This window comes from Cuculus canorus, chromosome 1 (genome assembly GCF_017976375.1).
Source record: "Cuculus canorus isolate bCucCan1 chromosome 1, bCucCan1.pri, whole genome shotgun sequence".
NCBI classification, from domain to species: Eukaryota; Metazoa; Chordata; class Aves; order Cuculiformes; family Cuculidae; genus Cuculus; species Cuculus canorus.
Genome location: NC_071401.1, coordinates 80929765 through 80954994, shown reverse-complemented (window position 1 = coordinate 80954994; position 25230 = coordinate 80929765). Strand labels below are relative to the sequence as shown.

Here is a 25230-nt window from a genome sequence, read left to right as displayed (position 1 = left end):
AGTGAAAGTGATGCAGTATTACATCAGGCCCTTTTATTGTTAAATCAGCCTCTTCCAATATGCATAAACATTTGCTTGTTTGGGGCTGTGTGCTACAGCTTCATGAATGCCCATTAGTACTGACTCTTCTCCAGGGAGTATCTTTTCTTCTCATTTGAAATTTTCTCATACTAACTCATTTTTTTTTTAACAAAAAAAAAACCCACAACCAACGCCCCAAACACCCTACCCCTAAAGATAAGAACTGATGCAAAACAAAATTTGAAACATGGGGTTATTCCTCAGCACGCTGACCAATACCTGAGACCGGCCAGTTGCCAGCTGTGCCAATTAAAATACATCAGTTGAGTAATATTGCCCTGAGTTTTGCCCCACACACATCTCATTAGCAATGCCCTTCTGTGGCATCAACTCTGACCTGTTAGCCTGGCATTTCACAGACAGCACATCAGTAAATATGCTGAACCCAGCCTTGGTGAAAGTGTGGGCAGAACACAGCTTACAGTTAAGACACATCTGTAGACAGGTACCAAATTTCAGTGTACAGTGGTATAGACAATGGAGCCTAGACTGATGACCAGAAATATGCATTACCCTTTTCCATGCACCTGTAAACTGTAGAGCTTTACTGTCCTGTAAAGCATTTATTCCCGTGTTAGAAAACATGAGGATGAGAGAAATAGCTCTAGATTTCACAGATGCTAATGACAAGGTACACAACTGCCTTGTGTCATCTGTGATGCTCTACCATGTCTGTGAATTAGCATGCGCTGGGTGGATATGAACCAGACCTAAATGAGATTGGTAGAGGAGACCTGTGAAGAAGACTTTTGCCAGAAGCAGGCAGAGGCCAGAGGAGACATCCCTTGGCTACAGGGTGCTCCCATAAACAGCACTGGAGACCTGTGTCTGAGCAATTACAAGATCTGGATCTCCACCAGATCTCCTGGATCACCAGTGATTATAAGGAACCCAAGCACCTCGCTCACAAGCAGACATCTTAATTTAGTTGATTGAATCAGCCAATTTGGAAGAGCTATTTGCTCACCATTTCAGAACAAAATTGAGGTTTCTGTCTTCAAAATGGCTGAAAAGCAGTAGCTTCTGTTTTCTCAAGACCAGGTTCTCAAGTTTGATCTTGTTGGAAAGGCTCTCCCACATGTGCAAAGCTCAACTGCTGCCAAGGGAGCGCATCACAGGTGGAGAACTTCCCCCACACAACAGATGGCAGAAGCACAGCCCCAGGGTAAAAAGCAGTGCTAAAAAAGACATGGCTACATAGACTTTTAAAGTGTGTAGAAATGTCTGAAAATTAATACTTTTCATACTTTCTGGCTAACGCATCATCATTACAGGAAGGCATACCTAAAGTGTTTTTAGCTGTTTTAAAGTCGAAAGACTTGTGTTATTTTACAGCGGCCAAACAATTGGCTCCCAAAACTTACAGAAGCATTCCTTCCTAAACACTGATTTTGAAGAAAAACAAGAGGTTTTTGTATCCCTTACGTGCCTTATACTGCAGCCATTTACCTTCTTAATGCAAACAAACTGATCTTAGCATTTCTTTAAAGAAAACCAAATAACCCCCACATGAGTATGATCTCTTACCTTATTTCTCTCAAGTGCATTTAGGAAATCCAAATCTGTGGTGTCTGAAATCCCTCCGTGTAGGATAAGAACTTTGCTATCAATTATAGTGGCAAGGGGAAGCCAGCTAAAAACATCTTGCAAAAGACACAAAATCTGTTTCCCATGGTCCTGTAAAACACACTCTTTTATTAGATCCTGTTTCCAGGAGATTCTTTTGCTTCTAAGTTCAAGGTTTCGCTGAATTGTCTGCCACACACTATATGAACAGTTCCATTCAGGTGCCACTCCGAACCACAGCACTGACAAACATGTTCTGAAATTTACTTGGGGGGCATTTGATTGCGTGCATAGTATTTAATTTTTCTTTAATGCTCACCTCTTTTTGTGTTCTTGAGTGGCCTTATGAATGGTAGTTATTTCTTCCCATAGTTCTCTCAGTATAAAAGGCTAACACTTAAAATTGTTTTGCCAGTTATTCCACTGAAAAACCAAAATAATTTCAACTCCATTACTAAAGTCATTCTGTACTACACCTAAATAAATCAGATGGAAATTTCCTTGTTTACACAGGTTTCGTTTTACATGCGCAAGACTACAAAGACAATAGAGGGGAAGGAGGAGGAATCTTACCTTGTATTTCTTTGAAACTTCTTTCGTGAAGCCATATCTGAAAATAGGACAACATAATGAACCCTTCTTCATGATTTTCTGTAATGTTTGCCAGGAGTTTTCTATCCCTCTTTTCTCCTGCCGTTGTGTCTCACCTCTGTTTAAATGTGTTATCTCCTGCTCTGTCTCAAGAATTGAGTTAAACTGATTTATTGTACATACAAGAGATCAGGAACAGAATCCAGACCAATAACTATTAAGCAGCCTTTTTCCCATCTAAATTAAATAATTTAGCAGTTTTGCCTTTTAGATACTGGAAATAAATTTCGAAGGAATCTAACTGATGATGGGCAGAATTCCCACAAAACCTCCACAGAGCTCTTGTTCTAAATCATTCAGCTTTGTTAGACAAGTGTTGTCTTATCATGTCTTTTCCCTGGCAAGGGACAAGGATTTTGACTCCTCATTCATTTAAAACCAGGAAATCCTTGGTGCAAGGGGAATTTTCACAACACCGTAACTCCCAGCTTTCACATTTACTGATGTTATTTACTGCTAATCAAAATGCCCAATGAAGAGCCATACACAGGAACACATCTTTGCACTCCGTACCACCACAGACTTCATTAGTATTTTCCACTCTCTTGGGTGGGATTTTTCCTACCTTGTAGGTAAAGGAACTGATCTTGGTTTGTGTTTTGGGGATTGTTGTGTTGGTTTTTGTTTTTTTTAAATTAAGTGCTGGAAAAGGAACTATCATGTGAAACTGATTCTCTCAACATTGATAATTAATAGGATTTGAACCTGGGGCTCTATCCCAGCTTTATGCCTGGGCTAAAGAACAATATATTCTGTGTGCATGCAGCGAATGAGAGAAGAGGCAGAACAAGCTATCTGCCAGTTAGTCACCGAAATACTTATTGGGACAGCTGAGAAGTGCAGCTACCAGGATGGAGTTCTTCTCATGTCTCTGTGATGGTTTTGTCTACAAGTCACACTTTCGCTACAGCCAGAGATGATGGCTGCGCTCACTCCCTTCCAGCGCTATACAGCTGAGTACAAATATCTGTGTAAGAAAACAGGGTCCTGGCTGTCCTGCAATGGGGTAGACTGCCACCTCTCAACTAACAGACGTCCATGGTGCAGAAGACAGGATTTTACCCATCCTTTGTGTTTGGGAAGTGACATCTTAGTTTAAAGTTAAGTGAAATATCAGCTCCTGGTTCACTGGTTCCATTATATTGCATAATGTTATGTCCTTTGCTATGCTGTGGAAAGAACCAATATTTTAACTAAAATATAATCCTCCCATCCATCCCGTTCCCCCAAGTTTGGTACTCTGGAAGCTGCACAAGGCCCATAGACATCAATGGATTGTGATTAGGTCAGAGCCAAGACGTGACTCCTGCTCAATTGCCTGTTCATAATGAGGATGTTCCTTGCCCCTCCCCCCCATCCTGAAGATGCAGCGCTACACCTGAATACCTCATAAAATATTAATTTTGGTTTAGAGTGTCACAGCAGCTAAAGCAGAATTCAAAAGCTCCAGCATATTTAGTGAAAGGCCAGATACCCCGTCCCCCCAGCCCCCTAAAATCTACCTCAGGTTCATGATGTAGTCTTCATGGTTTCCTCTATTCAAATGTAAATCATTGGGGTAGATAAGAAGAAATGCAAACAGGATTATAAGTATTTCCATAGAATTTTTCCCTCTGTCAACAAAATCACCATTAAAGACATAACGGTTTTGTTCTGAGGGCAGACCATTCTGTAGAAGGAAACAAAACCAACAACATTTAGAGACGCTTTTATGCTACTGTAATAAAGGAAACAGCTTTTCAAATGAGATCACATTGCTAGAAATTCTGGGAAAAAACACTGCACAATACAGAGATCTAAAATGCTGCATTTCTTCACGTCCAATGTGTTGAACAAAAATATCCATATCAGACAACCTGTATGAGCCATCAGAGGAGAGATAACCTCTCTGACTGTTCTTATGATGCCATCTCTAATCCCTTCCTCCATCTACTAAATTAAATTGAAAGGGACCACTAGGAACACCCTTCTTCTAATAAAATACACTTTCCTGTTAATGCAACTGCCTCCAGGAAGTTATGCACTTGCAAACAGAAAGAACTTATTCATTTTGAAAGGAAGACAAGAAAAATGATGTTCTGACACAAATCTGAATGTTCATAGGCTTTCTTACCTGGTGAAAAATATGGATTTCATATATTTACGCTGTTTGCAGTGTATGCTTCTAAAAGTCTGTAGAAAAAGTCTAGTCCAGAGGACATCAAAGGTTAATACAGAACACTAAAGAACTTGTTTCCAGTTGCTTTAATCCTGAAAGCACTACTTGAATTTTACTCACATTGCTCTGAGTGGGGGCAAAGTGCAAAGATTACTTATATGCTCACAAACCTGAGAGGCTGTACATACAGGTATTTCTTACTTTATTTTTTCTGAAGACATACAGCAAGAATTTATGAATGGTGACTTATCAAAAGACAGTATTGTGTGTTTCATTAGATTAGTTATCAACATGTCGACGGGTGCCATCAGCTTACAAAAGTACAGCAGCAATTGTGTGTAGCTTCATCATTTCCAATTATGAGTATCAGAAATATTTCAATTTTGATTTGCTAGAAAAAAGGAAACCTCTGCTTTCACATTTGGCATGCACAAGAATAATCAATAGAACAACTACAAAATCACATTACAACTGTGGAAGCCACTTTTAACAGGTCTGGCAGCATTGCAAGACATTCCACTCCCTGAATGTATCTACTGTGTCAGTGTCCAGCCCTTCCTATGATTCTATGGCATTCCCTGGTATACTACCTTAGCCAGTTTATTGCATGATGCATGATCTGGCCAGAGACTGAATTAAACATTTAATTTGAGCCCATTAGGAAACCTGGTTTTTTGCCCCTGTCCCACACTGTTACGTCAGGATGCAGTAATAAATCCTGGGTCTCTCCACTCCCACAGTAGCACAATCCTGACTGCTGTAAATTGGGTTTTGCCATAGCTTCTCCCCATCTCTCTCTAAATTAACTTAGAAGAGTAGTGTGGTTGCTTGGTTCTCACAAGAGTAGCAATTTATGAGATTCTGCTACTGCAGCAGGTTGTAGGGGTTTTAAAAAAGAAAGGACAGATTTCAGGTGTGGAACAGACAGGGGAGACTCAGCAGCAGCTCCTGGGAAGATGAATTAATAAAAGCTTTACCTTAAAACTGATAGGCGTGTGAATCACCAGCAGACTGTCAGTATACACACAGCCACTCTGTAACTGCAGTCCTCATGGAAAGACACATCTTCTGAAGCACACTCCAAACTCTCTCATTCTTCTTTTCCAAAAGCTTACCTATAACTCTTAGTTTTAAATGAGGGTTTGTTCTGGACCTCCAACTTCAATGTGACATTTTAGTTTTGTTCCACACTCATGCAAAGTTTTTATTTTATTTTCTGTGGTCTTACCCAACAATAACAGCAAAAGTAAATTAAAGGCTGTTGCAGCCTCTGACATGAGGGACAGGTGAACAAGACCCTCTAATGATTAGCACCTTGCTGCTGGGCATCGTTACTGTACCTGCTGGGTCAGTGATTAATTAATTTCCGTTTGTCGTTTGCATTTTCTACAGCTTCAGGCTATTTCTATCCACAGCATCCATTTAACAATCTATGTTATCAATATATAATTTAAAATTCAAGAGTTTCAAGGAATTTCAGGAAATGCTGTAATTTAATGGAGATTAATGCAGGGACTGAATGGACCTCGCAAACTGGCTATTAAGAAGTAATTATCTTAGCCTCACCCAAACCTGATTTAAGATTTATACACACTATTACCACCAGCATTGTATTGGTAAGTTGTACATTATTGGCTTCTGCGTTTTTGCTTTTGGTAGTTTGTAAAACTGTTGCGATAAAAGTTTCCTGGACGTGCTTAAAGCCTCCAAAATGCTTCAGCAGCCACTTCAGCTCTGCACAGTTCTGCACAGGCCTGAGATCATCACACTCTTCGTGGCACTGTTTGGGATTGCACCCTCTTGTTTAAGGTTATGGGTGGTTCATGTCAACTCAGAAGAAGAAATCCTTTCCAATTGAACCAGAGTTAGGGAAGCAGAAAAAAATGGATCCCAGAGGCTGGCTAGGTTTGCTGCTCAGCTGAGTAAAATGCTCAGAGGGGAGAGAAGATGCTGTGTCATTTCATTTGTTTCTAAATAACTCAGCAGCTCTATCACATGCGCTCTATTTTCTCAAGCGCTTTGAAATGACAAAATATCTGTCCATTTTATTTGGTTTGGTGGAAGCACTCCCCTAGCATTGTAACAGGGAATGACTGAGGGTAAAATGTAGTGCCTGAAGTCAGTGGGACTTTCAGCTCTGAATTCAGAAGTCAGGATTTAGTCCTTGCTTAGAATTTTTTCTCTTTGTAACATGTATTAGAGAGGAGGAAAAGAATCATCTTCTGTTTATTCCAAAAGAATAAAATGACAGCTGATTGCCACTGTAAATATAAAAATATCTATATTTATATCATCTATTGTCAAAATTATTTTTCCAATTCCAGGTCCTGTGTATGAAACCAGTCTGTATCATACTCTACAGCTTCGAAAAGGAAGACTGTCTAATTAAAATAACAGCTAAAAGACTGCAATCCAAGGACCAGCTAAATGCAACTGATCGATTAATAAGAAAAGCAGAACTCTGTAAATAGGTCTGCTTATACTTCAGTGGGCTTCTGGTATGCACTTGAGCAAAACCACCAAGTTTCCATTCAACAGGTATCAGATAAAGCATAACAGAGTTGAAAACAAGGGGGATTTACAACATTTAAACACCTAGTGTAGCTCACTTCAGCCTCCATTCAGTGCAGATGAATGTATAAGGATCATACATAAGCACTTTCTCCCAGAAAGCTCAAATTAAAGATGAGGTCTGCTAAACGAAAGGTGGTGATTCATGCTAAAGATAAATGTGAAGCTAAATATAGGAAATTTCCTGCATCTTCAGTTAAATATATAATTATGGAAAAGATAGCCCGGAGCTTATTTTTTTTTCACATCAGTAAAACAGAGCTATGCTCCCATTAAAAAGTGAGCAGCTGTTCAAGGGTATGTAAAGGGTGCCCAAGGTATTTCCATTTCATGCAGCCTACATGATTGCTTCAAAGACTTAAAAAGCTTTTAATTAGATAACACTCTTTTTTGTTTCCTGTATACAAATAATAATTAAAAAAACACTTCAAAGGTATCAATGGAAGGCCTAAATGAAAGCTTCTGCATTTTTTTCTGGTGGGCCATTGTGTGGTGTTACATCAGGAGCTAAATTAGCTCCTGATTTTAGAAGACTTTAGTCAATATGGAACATAAAACTGTGGCAGGACGTCAGAGACAATGCAAGGAACCCTCTTAAGTTTTGGTTCATGCTCCAGTTCAGCATTTAGGAAGAGAAAGATCTCCCGGATCTCCTCCTTCACAGTGAGCAGGAGGATATCATAGAATCATAGAATAGTTAGGGTTGGAAGGGACCTCAAAGATCATATAGTTCCAACCTCCCTGCCATGGGCAGGGACATCCCACTAGATCAGGCTGCCCAAGGCCCCATCCAAACTGTCCTTGAACACCTCCAGGGATGGGGCATCCACAGCTTCCCTGGGCAACCTGTGCCAGTGCCTCACCACTCTCATGGTGAAGAAACTCCTCCTTATGGCTTGTCTAGATATGGAAAAGAAAAAGCTACAACCAAAAAAACATTCAAATTGTTCCAGAATTTGTATGTGTGGTACACACATGCCACATGTACAGTTGTAACAGTGATAAATCTATCCGATGTAAATACGTGTTGTTTACAAGTCATTAAATGAAAATGCTATATCACGGACTGCCTGCTTACCTTATAGAATATCAGCAAAAGATCATCCAGGTTTCCGTGCAAATCTCCTACAGGAAACAAAACATGATTTTTACTTCTCTTTTTTTGGCTCTCACAAGAGAGGAAAAAAAATGGAATTATAAAACTGGAATTCGTTAATCCTAACAAGTTTCCCCCGTGTTCTCTTTCAAAATTTGCCTTGTTTTAGGATTAGCTTCATTTTAATGTAATGAAGCTGCTTGTAAAATCTGGCAATTAAATACTTGAAAGAGTACACAATTATCTTGCATAAAGTATTTGTCTTTCCATCTGGATCTGAAGATCAGACCAGTCACACAGCCAAAGGTTTGCATGGAAATGGGAGTAAGATGAACATATTATGAACATGAAAAACAGGAAATGTCACTAAAAGACATTTAGATATATGGTAGAATTCTACATACCAAGTGGTTTAAATTTACTAAGTAGGGCGCTATGTACAGCACAATTGTCTATCATAATCTGTCTGATTCAGGGCCAAGTTGTTATTACTACAGGCACGATTTGATGGACAGTGTCAAGAACTGTCCATGCTTGCATGCCTCAGTGCTAAGGCCACAGGAATGACAGATTTGTCCCTTTCCAAGAGTTTTTTTTCGGAAGAGGCAGGGGGATTTCACGCCAACACAAAGGATCATTGCAGCATAGCTCCCCTCTGCATATGACTGAATTTCATGCTTATAGAACCAACCTTCTCATGTCTCTGACTCACCATCACAGAACCACAGATTGGTTTCAAAACCTAACTTGTGACAATATGCTTTCACCACCAGTGAGTAGGAAAGAAGTGACATTTCTGTCCTGTCTATATGTTTTCTATACCATTTTTTATTAATTATGAGCCTGATGATGTCATTCTAAGGAGTCCTTCAAGCTATGACAGATTTCATCACATATATGGATGCAAACATTTCAGGTGCATATTTAATCTGCATTATTAATTTGAAATTAAAATAAAATTGGGAGAGGGATACTTTATGTTAAGGAAATCAACATTATGGACCAATTATGTCTAAAAATAGGTCTTTCATCTACTTTCTGGTTGCAAAAGCTATTAGTTCCAATGGCGGAAAAGGGACCCCTTTAGATGCCGTTTACATAGTGCAAATGCAAGATAAACATGAGGAGGCATGTTTTGCTTAGTAAGAATATGCTGTGTAGGAAACGAGTTTCCTTGATTTGGAGAGAGGTTTGTTGGTTTGCTTAACAAACTACTATTTATACAAAACTGGGTTTAAATAAACTCTTTCCTGGCAATCAAAGTAGGTGGATAACCACATCTTATAAAACAGTATTTGTTTTGCATGTGTCACAGTACCGCTCCTTATACCATTTTACTATTACACACAGCACATGCTGCTGGCTGTCAAGAGTTAATCTCACCATTACTGTTCTGTTTTGCAGCTATTGCATTCTATGGCAAGTCAGGATACTGCATCCCTTTATTCATAAATTACAAAAGTATAACAAAATAGATGGGCAATGAGCTTTTAGTTCTTTACCTTGTGACACATCACATCATTCTGTGAGACTAATTTGTTGGTTGTATAAAGACTGATCCATCCTCTTGGGTCCCTTTAGAAATGAGGGTTTATCGTAATTTCAATTTATTCTAGATAGTCATGCTGTCAATGAAAGCTCTTGTTTGCCACTCCTATTATGCCCTCATTAAAATCATTACTGAGTAAATTATGATGGTGAAGTCTTTTTCTCAGTAAGTGGAGGAAGCGCTGAGACTTGCAGCCAGTGATCAAAAGCTCAGTGGCATTTTAGAGATGGAAATGCAGGAAAATTTAAGCTACACTGCAGTGTTAGCTGAATTAATATTGAGTCATTTCAAAATGTTTAATGAGAAAAGGAAAGAGGAGGTGAGGGACTTCCTTACAATATGCTTAGTGTGACTCAGGAACCTTCTGGTTTTTTTGTTTGTTCCAATTTATGCATTTGTGGGAAAAAAAAAAAAAAAGAAGGAAAAAAAAAAAAGCATCAAGAACTTTCTCGTAATGGCAACGTTTGGAAGTGTCTGTATCATTCTCTAAGCACTTAGAATATCAACCCATAACCCAAAAGAGTTATCTTAGAATTGTAGAATCATAGAATGGTTTGGGTTTGAAGGGACATTAAAGATTGTTCACTTTAAATCCCCCTGCCATGGGCAGGGACACCTCCCACTACTTCAGGTATCTCAAAGCCCCATCTAACCTGGCCTTGAACACCTCCAGGGATGGGGCATACATGGATTCTATGGGCAACCTGTGCCAGTGCCTCACCATCCTCATGGTAAAAAAATTTATTCCGAAGTAAAACATTTCTTCCTAAATATCTTCCATCTTCTCTGGCACCTTACCACAGACAGTTATATCCTTGGAGTAGGAAGTTGAAAGATGGGTGATGTTTGGCATCTCTTTGAGAACCCTCCTAGTTTCACATAGCAGCTGCAGTACATAGCGGGCATGAAGGAGCTGTGGGGAAAAGAAATGCAGGGAGAAAAGGGAGACTTAGTAGTAGTAGAAATACATCTGTCTGCTTTATTAATATCAGATGCGTATTGCCAAGATTATTTATACTACAGACCTCCAGACATGATTACAGTCTGTATGGTTTAGTGCTGGGAATTACAAGTGTTCAGAGTTTTGCATTTGCTTCCTGGTGAATGGATATAGAGCCCTTAACAAACTTGCTTTATTTATTTTCCCATTTTATTTCTAGTGTACTGTTTCTAGTCTTGCCATCTACAGAAATGATAAGAGACTGAGTAATACAGCACTCAGGATCATTGCGTAAGGTTATCTGTTCCAAGTAACTGGAAAAAAAATTAAAAGGATGTAGTTTCAGCTGTAAAAGAAAACAAAACAAAACAAAACAAAAACACCCAACAAAACAAAACCCACAAACCAACCAAAACAACACATAAGGCCACTAATGATAGTTCAGCAAATTGCAAAAGTAATGAGGGGAAAGTCCAGCAAGGGTTGTCTATTAAGAGTTGCTTCCAGTTCACTGTGAAGATATTATCAGAATGCAACATTGACGCCTCTAGCCTTCTCTGCTAATGCTTTTTATGATAATTTTGTCTGTCAGTGATTTTTAAGTCTTTTAATTCAAGCATAGCTCTGAGCAAGCCTGACAGAGGAGAGGTGAGCTACAAACTGACTTTTCAAGATTCATGTTTTTAAAGCAAACAAAAAAGACCCATTACATATAATAATTTCCTTCATAAAATGCTAGCCATAGTAAGAGAAGAGAGAGTTGACGGTAAGGTGAAGTCTAGGTGGGCTCATTTATTATGTGCTTTATATTTTGCTACTTTTAAGATCAGCCTGCAGAGAAAATAACAGGGAAAAAAAACCCCCACCATTATTTAGTAAATTGAAAAGCAAGGTAGATCCTTATCCTTCATATACAGTGTATTGTTAAGCACAAATGATCACAAATTCAAACAAAGCTGTGATATGCAATGCCTCCCTGTCCCACCCTCATCTTATAAGAGGGCAGCAAAGGGGCTTGCTCAGGAACACAGACAGAGGATCAGTAACAGCTTTCTTAGTGTCTTGGCAGCTGCAGACAAGGAGCTCCTGAAATTTGTGCTATCACCCTCTTCTGCTACATTAACACTGTTTATATTCACTCTTCCATTGTAGCAGAGTCTTGCACACTGGAACAAGGGGATTAACTCTTGCACTTCAATTCCTCTAAAAAGAATGGGGGTGGGGGGAAAGAGAGGACAACACAAGGAGCACTTTTAACCCAGAAAAAGATGATAACTATTTTCTAGGTTAGCTTAGGACACCTTAGGTGACCCACAGGGGTCAGCACTGGGACCAGTGCTGGTTACATTCATTGATGATATAGACAGCAAAATGGAGTGCACCCTCAACAGATCTGCAGATAACACCAAGCTGAGTAATGCAGTTACCACACTAGAAATATGGAATGTCATCCAGAGGGATCTGGAGAAGCTGGAGAAGTGGGCCTCACGTTGTGAATCTCATGATGTTCAACAAGGCCAGGTGCAAGGTCCTACAGCCAAGTTGGGGCAATCTGCAGTTTCAGTATAGGATAGGGGACAATGCAATTGAGAGCTGCCCTGTGGAGAAGGACATGAGGGTGTCATGAGAAACTCAACATGAGCCGGCAATGTGCGCTTGCAGCCCAGAAGGCCAACCGTGTCCTGGGCTGCATCAAAAGAAACACGGCCAGCAGGTCAAGGGAGGTGATTCTGTCCCTCTATTCCTCTCTTGTGAGACCTCATCTGGAGTATCGTGTTCAGTTCTGGAATCCTCAACATAAGAAGAATACGGAGCTGTTCGAATGGGTCCAGAGTGGGGGACTACGAAGATGATCAGAGGGCTGGAGCACTTCTGCTATGAGGACAGGCTGAGAGAGTTGGAGTTGTTCAGCCTGGAGAAGAGAAGGCTCAGTGGAGACCTTCTAGGGACCTTCCAGTATCTGAAGGGGCTACAAGAAAGCTGGGGAGGGACTGCAGTGATGGGAGGAGGGGGGGTGGCTTTAAATTGGAAGGGGGAAGATTTCGATTAGAGATTAGAAAGAAATTCTTCATGATGAGGGTGATGAGGCACTGGAACAAGTTTCCCAGAGAACCTGTGGATACTCCCTCCCCGGAAGTGCTCAAGGCCCCATCCAATCTGCCTTGAGCAGCCTGGTCTGGTGGGAGATGTCCCACTGGCAGGGGGGTGGAACTGGATGATCTTTAAGGTCCTTTCCAACCCAAACCATTCTATGATTCTACGATTCTCCAGTCCTGCACCCTCACTGATAACCCCTGCCTTGCAGCTTCTAATGGTTCCCGTTTCATGACCACTGTAATTTCAGTGCTAGAAGAGGAGGCCCCCACTAGCAACTGCCCGTTCCCCAGATCAGTTCCTGGTGATCATGCAGCCAAGTAGTGAATCAAATCTGGGAACTAGTCTGTCTGAGAACTGACCGCTTTTGATTCTGTTGTGTTAGATACCTATATAATCACATGGGGCTAGCAGGAAAGGGGAACAGCATGGAAAAGTAGGGAGAAATTGCTCCTTAGGAACTAGTTTAGCCTTACTTTGGATTCAACTGATTGTGGAGCTACAACTTGATAGAGATGTAAAATGATTAAAAAGAAATCAGACTAGTTGCCACTTACTTGTTCATTCCTGAAAGCATGAAGAAGAGCATTGGCATCTTCAACAGTAAGGGGGAATGAGAGTCGTGGTCCATAATAGGAGTCTGGAACATGAATCTTCTTTTCAAATTCTGTCAAACATAAGCCTTCATCCACCACCTGAGAAACACTAGGACTGGTGAAAAGATGAGAAACTGGAAGAAGAGGGAAGAAAAACATCAATGAAGAAACTCCACCAGCCCCTCATTGGGCTGTAGCAGCATGACCAGAACCAGTGGAATGTAACTGGTGCTTCACTCGCTGCACTGTTGCAGTGGCTAACTCCTGCCTTGTATAATGGAAGAGCTCCAGGTCTTCCCCGATTGATTCACTAAACAAACAAACCAACCCCCAAAACCAGGCAAACCAAACCAAATGAGAAAACAGGCAAAAACTCTGTCTCAACAGCCAGTAGCTGTGCTCAGGATGCGAAACGTACTGCACTGAAGCTGTGGAACAGTCTGCTGTCACAGGAAATGTGAAACATAGCCTGTTGCAGACTTTTTTCTCCTTCCCCCACATAGCAAGGAGATTAAAAATTTATGGCTGATCATGCAGAGACCAGCATCTGTTTAAAGTTCAATATTACACTTTTTATAGAGTTTTTAAGGATTCACTTTTATTGCTTTCATTTTCTATGTCATGTTTTTAGGCTAAATATCAGCAGGTTGGTGATTTTTTGAAAAGTCATCAACAAAATCCTATTTATTCACAGTGGATTGCAAAGAACTCCTTTCTGATACAAATAGGAGACAATGTCAGCTTTTGGTTGGCTGCCATAAAACCATTGGATGAAATAAAGTAAACAGAAGTATAGCATTAGAAGTAGAGCACAGCTTCCAATTTTCCTGGAACAGGGAGAAATCAGGAACACTGCTAATTGCTTCAATCCAACATTTTCTTGACATAGCCTTGAAATGTAACTGAGTGAACAGTAGATTTCAGTGTTTTCTTCTTGCAGGTTTTCTTTATTATATATTATACTAAAGGAGAGAACCAGACCCTAAAGGACTCTGGTAGCTGCTGTTGCGGAACTGCTCTTGTGAGATGATTGCTGTAAACACTTTTTGCTGGGCTTCAGGTAAGTTTTCTGTAACCCTGATTAGATGCAACTGGAAATAAAAATGTATTATTTAATGCTGGCAGAATATCTGTGTCTGTGACTCAAAACTGACAGCAGCCCAAACCAGAATTAGGCCTAATAAATTATGAGATTCATAAAGGCCAGCTTGTCTTGTAACTGGATAAAGTCCATATTAAAAATAAATAGATAAAAATACATCTTTGTTATCAGCTATGAATTAAAAAAACCATCTTTTTTTTATCAGCCTTTGTGTTGTGAGCTGATTAGCACATTCAGCATAGGGCCATGTAAATGGATTAAGGCATCAAATAACAGCAAGGTGCTCCAGGGTTCACCTGTTCCACCAAGTACAGCCTGATTTGTAGCCTTCCGCCACATTTACAGCTTTGCCTGGCTGGATGCCAGAACATCACCAATGGACTGAACTGCTGGTTCCCACACACTGATGAGCCAAGCACATCTGCACCAAGTCTTGTCCCAATTCTAGCAGCATCTCCCTCTCCGCCCTATCTCTCAGGTGGTGGGTGGCTGCAAACCGCAGAGCCTGTTCCTCACATCATGCAAATTCCTCACTGCTTGCCTGTTCTGGACAGAGACTCTCCTCATCTGACACAATGCCTGCAGAGTCAGTGGTCTTCATTTCAAGCCCTTGCTTACTCCTGCTCCAGCCCTCCCTCCCTTCCTGCACACCGCAGGCTACCCTTCCCTTTACCTCTGAACATGAACCTGCCTTCCTTGCAGCCTTGCTTCCTTCTTGGCACATGCCCAGGCTGAGAAACACAATCTTCCTCCCTGCAGGGCATATCTCTGCAAAGTACACCCCATTTTCCACTTCTGGATGAGTCATCAGAAGAAAGTCATGGTCATTAGCGTTCGAGTGTACTTACACATCCTCAGGCAGTCTTTCAGCTGTCAGAGGAGTCAGTAATGGATGCCCTAATGCAGCCTGCGCATTAGCGCACTGGCTGATGAGTACCCCAGCTCACCACAAGCCCCATGCAAAACTAAACCTGAAGGATTCTGCACCCTTCTCATTTTAGTCATCTACTAGTTGAAGCTGTCAAGGCTCTTCCAGTCCATATTGAAAGACAGGGATGAAAACTCTGGATGTGCCTAGTTCAGGAACCCACCTTGAGACAGAAAGGAATACCCTCTGCCAATATCCACATCTTCCCACCGACTACAGAGAGCACAGGGAAAGACCTGCTTTGTACTGACACCAGAGGTATAGCCCAAGCTCAGTGAGTTGAGCCCTCACTATTAGCAGACCCCACGTGTGGAGAGTTTTTGTAGAGACATGGCTTGAGGAGAAGGGACGTGAGAAAATACAGCTGGTGAAATAATAACAGCCTCGTACAAGGCCACAGTCTCCCTGAGCAAGAAGTTAGGCGATAACAGGAGATAAAAACAGGACCTAGAAAAACCACAAACATCCTAGGAATGTAGCAATAGAGGCAGGGCTGACACTCTGTATCGGACCAATGATGAGCCTTACTTTTGTAATATGTATGAGCCTTATTACTGCTATTATAAAAGCATGCCTATCGTATCAATAAATCGAGACTTGTTGATCATCATCGGATGTGCTTGTCTCCCGTCGACTCCGTCAAATGGTGACCCCGATGTACCCCCTGGACACCACGGACGACCCCGTCAAATGGTGATCCCCGACATGCCGGAGCAAAATGCAGGCATTGAACCACGGACGAGCGACGACAGGGTAAAAGTTCGGGTCCTGAAGCAGCCAGGACGGCAATAAGCGCGAATAAAAGTAAGGTGACCGTATAGACGAGCCTGAGGACGCGCCGTGCTCTGGGCGACCATATAGATGGGCCCGGCCGATACGTGCTGCCGAGACCTTGAGGGGCTGCAACAGCGCTGATAAATTAGGTATGGAAAGGCAAGCAGCATATAATTTATTTACCGCTTTCCTGGAAGAGCGGCGGGTTAAGGGAATAGATTTGCAGAAGGAGTTAACGAGTCTTTTAACATATGGGCATGCTAAAGGCTTATTCATAAATCCGCATACCGTACATGAGCTGACAGAGTGGCGAAAGTTCGGAGATGTGTTGTGGGAGGCTACATTACAGGATGATAAAACGGCAAAAAAGTTGGGAAAGCTATGGAGGGTGGTACATAACGAGCTTTTACAGTACCAGGCAGAAAAGAAAGCAGCTGAGCAAGCATCTGCTGCTCACACAAAAAATAGAAACTATGAAAGAGAATGGTCCCAAACTACTCCTTTGCCCCCTACGGTCACGCAGGTGGCTTTACCCACCCCGCCGCCACCGCCTTCTGGCTCTGGCTCAGAGGCAGCTTCTGAGCCGTCCGCACCCCCCGAAGAGCAGGAGCCGTCCGCACCCCCCGAAGAGCAGGGGCCGCGGCCGAAAGCTCCCCCGGCCGTTCTCCCTCTGGGCAATGAGACAACCCCTGGGGCGGAAAGCGAGTTAGCGGAGGTCATTGCCAGGGAGCGGAGAGAAGCTTGGGCTGCGCTTGCAAAAGACGGCTTGGAAAGGGGAGATCACTGTGCGGTTAATGCAGCAGCACAGCTAGCATGCCCGGTGATCTTCCAGGCTCAGGCAGGTGGAGGACTGATGGCAACAATTACTGCCCTCGATTGGAAATTGCTGTCACAGTTGCGATCTACAGTCAGCCAGTTCGGGGTGACAAGTGAGCCAGTAAAGCAGATGTTAGACTACATATGGGGCACTCAAGTGCTTCTGCCCGCTGATTGTAGAGGAATAGCAAAGTTAATATTTACACAGCATCAACAGCTTTTATTTAATGCACATTGGCAAGCGATTGTTAACGAATGCGTGGCAGTACAGAGGCAGCCAGCAGATCCTCTTCATGGAGTGACGGCTGATGAGCTTATGGGGCTGGGAGCGTTTCTCCGCACGGAAGCTCAGGCTATGGTGGGACCAGACAAGTGCCGAGAGGCTATGAGATTGGTCAGATTGGCTATAGATAAGGTAAAAGAACCTGGAGGAGTACCCGTATATATGGGAATCAAGCAGGGTCGGGAAGAACCGTTTGGTGCATTTATAGATAAGGCTGCTGCCGCAATAGAAAAAGCAGGGGTACCCGAATACATGCGAGGGGCACTGCTAAAACAGTGCGCTCTTCAAAATTGCAATCAGGCTACACGGAGTGTGATTAACACCTTGGGTGCAAATTGGACCATAGAGGAGGCATTAGAAAGGATGGCTCAAATGCCGTTAGGATCACAAGCATTTTTAGTAGATGCTATTAAGCAGCTGGGGCTGGGATTACAGGAACAGGCAAAGGCTTCACAAAATCAGGTGTTAGCTGCTCTCGCACCCCTTCAAGCGTCAGCCGCAGTTAATTCGGCTCCATCGGGAACCCGTACGCGATGCTACAGATGCGGAGGCATGGGTCACATGCGCCAAGAATGCCAGGCTACAGGGATATGGTGCCGAAAGTGCCGTTCGGATACTCACACTACGGGCGCCTGTCGGCGGAGGTCGGGAAACTCCGGCAGGAGCGCGAATCGCAGTGGCCGCGCTCAGACACAAGTCGCCTCTGCAGCTCAACCGACCTTCCCTGCCCCCAACCTGCCACCACAGGGAGCCTCGGGCTGGACTTGGCAGCAGCAGTAGAAATCACGCTAATGACATCGCACCCACAAAAGATCCCAACAGGAATTAAAGGACCTATTGTCATACAAGGTCGAGCAGTGGGTGCACTGCTATTAGGACGATCGTCTGCCTCTATGATTGGATTATTTGTGTTACCTGGTGTTATTGATGCGGACTTTACTGGAGAAATTATGATCATGGTGCATACTCCTTTTCCACCCGTTCAAATTAATAAGGGACAGAGAATTGCTCAATTGGTACCATTGGAGCAAATGACAAAAGAGATAAAGCCTATAAGGGAACAAGAGAGGGGAGAAAAAGGTTTCGGATCCACTGGCGGCCTGACCTTGCTGACTTTAAATCTTAATGAAAGGCCCAAGAAAACCGTGGAGGTGGAATATCAAGGACAAAAGAGGTCATTTTTAGGCCTTTTGGACACTGGGGCTGATTCCAGCATTATTAGCCCTAATTGCTGGCCTCCACATTGGCCTTTACAACCGGCTGCCACCACAGTGACCGGGGTTGGAGGTTTAACCCTGGCCAGTTGTTCCCCTCCTATCAAGGTGAACATCGATGGAAAACAATTAACAGCTACTTTCTCGGTAGTCCAATTGCCACCTACCGTGCAGTGCCTTATAGGGCGGGACATTCTGACCCAATTGGGAGTGGTGCTAACCAATGAGCACCCTTTGGGGTAGTGGCCGTTGCCTGGACTTTCCCGATACCCATTACCTGGAAAACCAGCTCTCCGGTGTGGGTTAAGCAATGGCCTTTAAAAAGGGAGAGTCTCCAGCGTGCTCATGATCTAGTGAAGGAGCAATACGAACAGGGGCATCTGCGACTATCCACAAGCCCCTGGAACACTCCAATTTTTGTGATCAAAAAGAAATCAGGAAAGTTTCGTTTGTTACATGATTTGCGTACTGTCAATGCCCAAATGGAACCCATGGGGGCTTTACAACCAGGATTACCTAATCCCGCAATGATTCCTAAGGATTGGCCACTACTAATTATTGATCTTAAAGACTGCTTTTTTACTATTGCCCTTCATCCACAAGACATGATGCGATTTGCATTTACATTGCCTGCACTTAACAGGGAGGGGCCAGACCAAAGATTTGAATGGACAGTACTCCCGCAGGGAATGCGCAATAGTCCTACTTTATGCCAAATTTATGTTGACTCTGCATTACAGCCCCTGAGAAAGAGATGGCCAAATGTAGTGATTTATCACTATATGGATGATATATTGTTTGCCCAACCAAAACCTTTTACTGAACAGCAAATTCAGGAGATACGGACTGCCTTGGCACAATTTTCCCTTGTTATAGCCCCTGAGAAAATTCAAACAACAGCTCCGTGGAAATATTTGGGATGGACAATGTCGGAACAAATAGTTAAACCCCAGAAGCTACAACTGCAAACAAAACTCACAACTCTGAATGAGGCTCAGAAGTTACTGGGCGATCTTCAATGGTTAAAACCGATTGTGGGAATACCAAACGAACTGCTGGACGAATTACGCCCACTTCTCAAAGGTACGGACCCAGCAAGACCGATCCGTGTTACTCCGGAACAACAGCACACTCTTCAGAATATAATGGACTGCATTACACAGGGGCAAGTCCATCGGCGAGATCCAGAATTATCCATAGACCTGACGATCTGGAACGGTCCCAAATACCTCCTTGGGGCACTGACTCAATTGCAAAAGAAAACGGGGGAGATAAGGGTATTGGAGTGGATTTCCCCCGCGTTACAACAAACCAAAACTCTGGTTCAAAAGGTCGAAATGCTAGCAGACTTAATAAAGAAAGGCAAGGAGAGAATGCTACAAGTAGCTGGAACCGAGCCAGCAGTAATCAGGATGCCAATTAAAAAGGATACCTTGGACTGGTACTTGTGTAATAGCGAGGAGCTGCAGGAGGCACTTTTAGGTGCGAGCTGCCCCATTGAAACAGAAAAGCTCCGGCAGGCGCCAGTTCAATGGATTGGGGAATGGAATTGGATCACTCGGCCAAAACGAGAAAATTCCCCTATCGCAGATGCTCTTACGGCATTCACGGATGCTGGCAGAAAATCCAGAACTGCTGCAATAACATGGCAAGAAAAGGGACTATGGAAACATCAGATTTTACAAGCAGAAGCTGCAGACAGTCTACAGACTATGGAACTTTTAGCAGTAGTATGGGCAATATCACAGCTAAGAGGACCACTGAACATCGTAACAGACTCTTTGTATGTTGCTGGGGTCGTAGCTAGAATCGAAGACGCCTCTATAAAAGAGGTGCAAAACCAGAGGCTGTATGAGTTGTTGGTACAGTTAAAAAAGGCTACAAGGTTAAGGGAGCACGCTTATGCTGTGATTCATATTAGAAGCCATAAATGGGAAGCTGGCTTGGGTGAGGGTAATGCTAGAGCAGACAGACTAGTGTCTGTGGCTCGGGGCACTCCACTGCCAGGCCAGCTGCTAGCCAGAGAAGCTCACTCTATGTTTCACCAAAATGCAAAGGGCTTGCACCGAGAGTTCAAAATCACAATGGCAGAGGCGAAGGCCATAGTTAGGGCCTGCCCGATTTGCAGCCATCACAATGGAGGTGGTGGTCTAGGCCTAGGGGTAAACCCACGGGGACTACAATCAAATGAGCTATGGCAAATGGATGTTACGCATGTCCCTAACTTTGGTAGATTGAAGTATGTGCATGCATCTATTGACACCTATAGTAAGTTCATTTGGGCAACAGCACAGGCAGGAGAAAAGGCTATCCACGTGGAAAGGCACCTATATAGCTGTTTTGCAGTAATGGGGACGCCAAAAAGGATTAAAACAGATAATGGGCCTGCTTACATTAGCAAGAGAATAGAAGGGTTCTTAAAGAGTTGGGGAATTGAGCATATCACAGGCATTCTAAACTCCCCAACAGGGCAAGCTATCATCGAAAGGGCTAATGGCACTCTGAAAAGGTACTTGGCAAAACATGAAAAGATTGCTGATCCCCAGGCAAGGTTATTGAAGAGCTTATTTGTGATCAATCACTTGTGCATATTTGGGGACGCAGAGTACCCTCCAGCAGAATTACATCATCGGCCAAATGAAACTACCGAGCAGAAAAAGGACGTGTGGGTGAAATACAGAGACCCTAAGACAGGGTTATGGAAAGATCCTGCTAAGGTTATGTTTTGGGGGAGGGGATATCTTTGTGTCTCTACCCCTACAGGACCGGTATGGGTGCCTGCAAGGTGGACTAAACCTGTTCTCGATGCAACAACTGCCAAGCAATCTGATGGAGGAAGACAAGAGGAGAATAGAGGAGAAGCTGCCACTGATCCTACGACCGCTGCTGTTACAGTCGAAAGGATACTCGAAAGCCATCGACAGGGTTTTGAAGCACTGCCAGACCTTTGAAGGACTAATTACAACTATTGGACGGTTATCGGAAGTATTACATATGGGGCCAGCGGGTCAAAATTGTCTTGATTGTAATAATCCATGTTGTGCTGCTTGGGTAGCTTTGTACTGCAGGGGTTGCGATAAGATCTTTTGGATAGAACAGTCCCTAGTATGTGACTTATGGTGTAACAGGTGTGCATTTAACCATAACTTTAACAGCTGGCAGAAAGAGCTGCAAGAGCAAACAAGGCTAGCAACAACCACGGCCTTAGCATTTTTTTTGAAGCACCTGAACAGAAAATATTGGCTTACTACCGTTGGGAATTGGAGAATATTGTTAAAAGGGTTATAGTTCAAGGTAGATCTCATATTATCTCTGCGAGGTGTAGCAAATTGGTACCCGTAACACAGCATTACGTGGTAGGGCCCATAAGAGGAGATCCTGACAGGGAATTGGATCAGTGCTTGAGCAAGTTACAGGAGTTAAAACTGCAACAGCTAGGAACAGTAAGGACTAAAAGAAATAGGGGGAGAAAGGATAGAAGAGAAAAATGAAGCCTGTTTCTGCTGTATTGCTTAGTGCTGTAGTAGCCAGCATAGCAGGAGTTATACGTTTTACACGCTTTAATCAGCCAAGAGATAACATCTGGGTAACATTGGCAAACCAAACTAGTCAATCGTCATTTTGCCTTAGCTTAGGAGGGGTTACTAATCCTTTCCTAACTTGCCTGTTAGGTTTGCCTGCTTGGTCCCCAGGGGAATTTTGTGGTTTTGTGAACGAAAGCAGCCTGTGCAAAAACTTATCGAGCGCTGAGGGCTGTAGCCAGGTGTCTCCCGAGTGGGGAGGTAACCCTCAGATTGAGGATGGCTGCCAACAATGTAAGATCATACTGTCCTTGAACATCACCCTGCACTCTCCCCCAGAAGAATTAGATCTCTTTGGAAGTGCAAATGCCAGTTTATCCAATGTCAAACAGGGGGGTTGGTTCGGTTTTGAGCCACTGAACCTAAAAGACTTTAACAAGAATCGCAAAATTGGGCCAGCCTAGACTTATCCCTGGAATCAGGAACAGTGAATAGCCAGCTTTACTCCCGATGTAATGGTGCCAACATTACGGCCCCGAAGAAATTGCCCCCCAGGATATTTTTAATTTGTGGAGACAGAGCTTGGAATGGTATACGGGCAAAGCCACAGGGAGGACCTTACTATTTGAGGGAATTTATCGTTGTTCCATCCTAATGTATCCTTATTAGTGCAATGGAGTCAGAGAAAAACGCAGTGTGCACGAGCTAGACTGCGGTCAGATAGGGAAACCCACGTTTTGGAGTCAGATGAACCTTCTTGCTCAGAAAGAAAATGGGGGAAATGTGGAGAGTTTTTGTAGAGACATGGCTTGAGGAGAAGGGACGTGAGAAAATACAGCTGGTGAAATAATAACAGCCTCGTACAAGGCCACAGTCTCCCTGAGCAAGAAGTTAGGCGATAACAGGAGATAAAAACAGGACCTAGAAAAACCACAAACATCCTAGGAATGTAGCAATAGAGGCAGGGCTGACACTCTGTATCGGACCAATGATGAGCCTTACTTTTGTAATATGTATGAGCCTTATTACTGCTATTATAAAAGCATGCCTATCGTATCAATAAATCGAGACTTGTTGATCATCATCGGATGTGCTTGTCTCCCGTCGACTCCGTCACCCACATAACTACCATGCGGGACAACAGCCATATTCCATGTTAAACATGAAAGCCCAGAGCTACGTGGAGTCAGTTTGGCCACAGGAAGCCCAAGGACCTGGTTCTCCTGATAAGACCACCTCACCATAAGAGTTGTTCAAAGCAGGTCAAAAGATGCCACTGCCAAGGATGTATTCACTACCAGGGTAGCAAGGAATCGGGTACTTGTATGTCTCTGAAATAAGCTCTCTGTTCTTCCACCACCCATGTGCCTTCAGACTAACCACTGAGGTGCCTGAGAGCACTTCTGACTTCTGAGGAGTGCTCTTACAACTGCCAGAAACTGATCCCCAGCCATCAGGTCAAAGCCAGGCAGACCCTGAGCCCACTAAGAGGGTGAAGATTTCTATAATGCTCCAAATTCTTTCATTCTGTTCCTGGTGCTGTAGGCTGCAAGCAGCTGTGACTTATTCCCCACTGCGAGAATCAGTCTGTGCAAAAAGACATGGAAGGGTGTCAGTGCTGTAAGGGAGGCATAATGGACACTGAAACTGCAGAAAACAGCACTTCTTTCTGTTCCCTTTTGAATGAAGGCTCCAAAACACATGGCTCCTTACACAGGGCTCCTTGCCCTGGTAACCTTCAGAGGCACAGCCAGGGGTGCCCCAGACTCCCAGTCTCAACACTTTGCTCAGGACATCCTTGCAGTCTTCTCACCCTCAATACACCCACAAAAGAGTGAGTTACCTTGTGCTGGAAAAGCAGTTTCAATGTTTCTCTGACCAGAGATCTTTCAATTGAAAGGCTGAGTAGGTATTCAGACTTTTTGGAGTGGGAGGGAGAAACGCATAAGGTGGAAAAACTTTTTAATTCTTACTTCCCACAAACCCTTGGAAAATAACTTTTAATCAGGAACAGAACAAAAAAAGACACAGAACTGTATAATATCCCAATCACAACTTAAACTGCACTGACATCTTAAGCAGGATGAGAGGACAAAACCAGCTTCAGGCTACATCAAATAAACAATCACATCAAAAGCACTAATGTATTAATGAGATGGTGGCTGCTTTCTTTCCTTAAAGAAATATATTCTGGCAAAGCAGATTAAAAAGATGAAAGTGACAAAATGAATAATGGAGACTGAGTGGTTTTTATTGCAAGAGAAAACACAGATCACAAAATCTTCAGGTAGCTTTCTCATCACATGCTGAGAAGAACAGGGAACATATTCTCTGGTAAGAATATTGTGTACTATCTCTTGGAGAGGGCTTTTAAGCCATATGCTATTACTCTCATTTCAGTGAGCACACTGACGAAAACAGTGTCAGAGAAATGTGGGTTTCAGAAAATGCTTGGGAAATTGATGCCTCTCTCCTTGCTATGTTTACACTCACCATGGCTTACACCTTAAAAACGGGATTCAGCAGAGTTGGAAACAGTTCATTAAGAATCACTTTATCAGCACTGATTTTGCTTAAATCAGTGGGGCTAGTGTGAGTGCTGCAAAGGTCACTTAGAGGGGCAAACAATCGAGAGTGTTAAGTAAAGAATGCACACAGCCAGCAGCTGGACAATGAACCACAAAACACAAATTTGATATGCAAACTCTCATAAGTCAAACCCTAAGTCAACTCTTTTGCAAAGGTGGCCTGGGCCATCTCTCTATTAAATATGTAACTTTCAAGACCTTGCTGTCTTTTTTTGGGTTCTGGTATCTGTAACGTGGGGAGTTAGAAAGGGTGAAGTAACATACTAAGACGAAAATAAAGACGATAACTTCGGAGCAGTTATCAAGTCTTAACAGCTTCAATCCAAACAGATGAAATTTTTAAGCAACCAATACAAAGGGGAACTTTACCACAAACCACACACTTTATCATGTTTTTCAGCCTTAATCATGTCTGCAACTCCCAGCTTCTGCAAAACCGAGAAACAGGTCACCTGTGCAGTGGTGATGAGGGGCAGCCCACAGTACCCTCTGCTCCTCCCTGTGCACAGGTGGGGCTGGGACCTCCACCTGCCTATGAACAGCCTGTGCCTGTAGCAGTGTGCTCTGTACCCAGCCATGTTCTGAGCCCTAGCAAGTCACCTGAGGTGCCTTGCTCCCTTTTGTTCCTTCTGTCAATAGACACAGTTAACAAAAGGTAGATAAATCATATCTACAACGAGCAGCTGTAAAATTCCCTTTTAA

General features: G+C 43.0%; 1 protein-coding gene across 2 annotated transcripts in view; it reads right to left on the bottom strand.

Moving 5' to 3' along the window:
• Positions 1-25230, bottom strand: part of PPEF1 (protein phosphatase with EF-hand domain 1) — a 51650-nt gene that overhangs the window by 12108 nt on the left and 14312 nt on the right. For both annotated transcript variants that reach the window (XM_054067776.1, XM_054067854.1), the window contains 6 exons: positions 13264-13436; positions 10471-10585; positions 8106-8152; positions 3801-3967; positions 2221-2257; positions 1609-1758 (listed from right to left, as the gene is read on the bottom strand). In XM_054067776.1, the coding sequence (XP_053923751.1) occupies positions 1609-1758; positions 2221-2257; positions 3801-3967; positions 8106-8152; positions 10471-10585; positions 13264-13436 (689 nt within the window). The remainder of the gene's footprint in view (positions 1-1608; positions 1759-2220; positions 2258-3800; positions 3968-8105; positions 8153-10470; positions 10586-13263; positions 13437-25230) is intronic.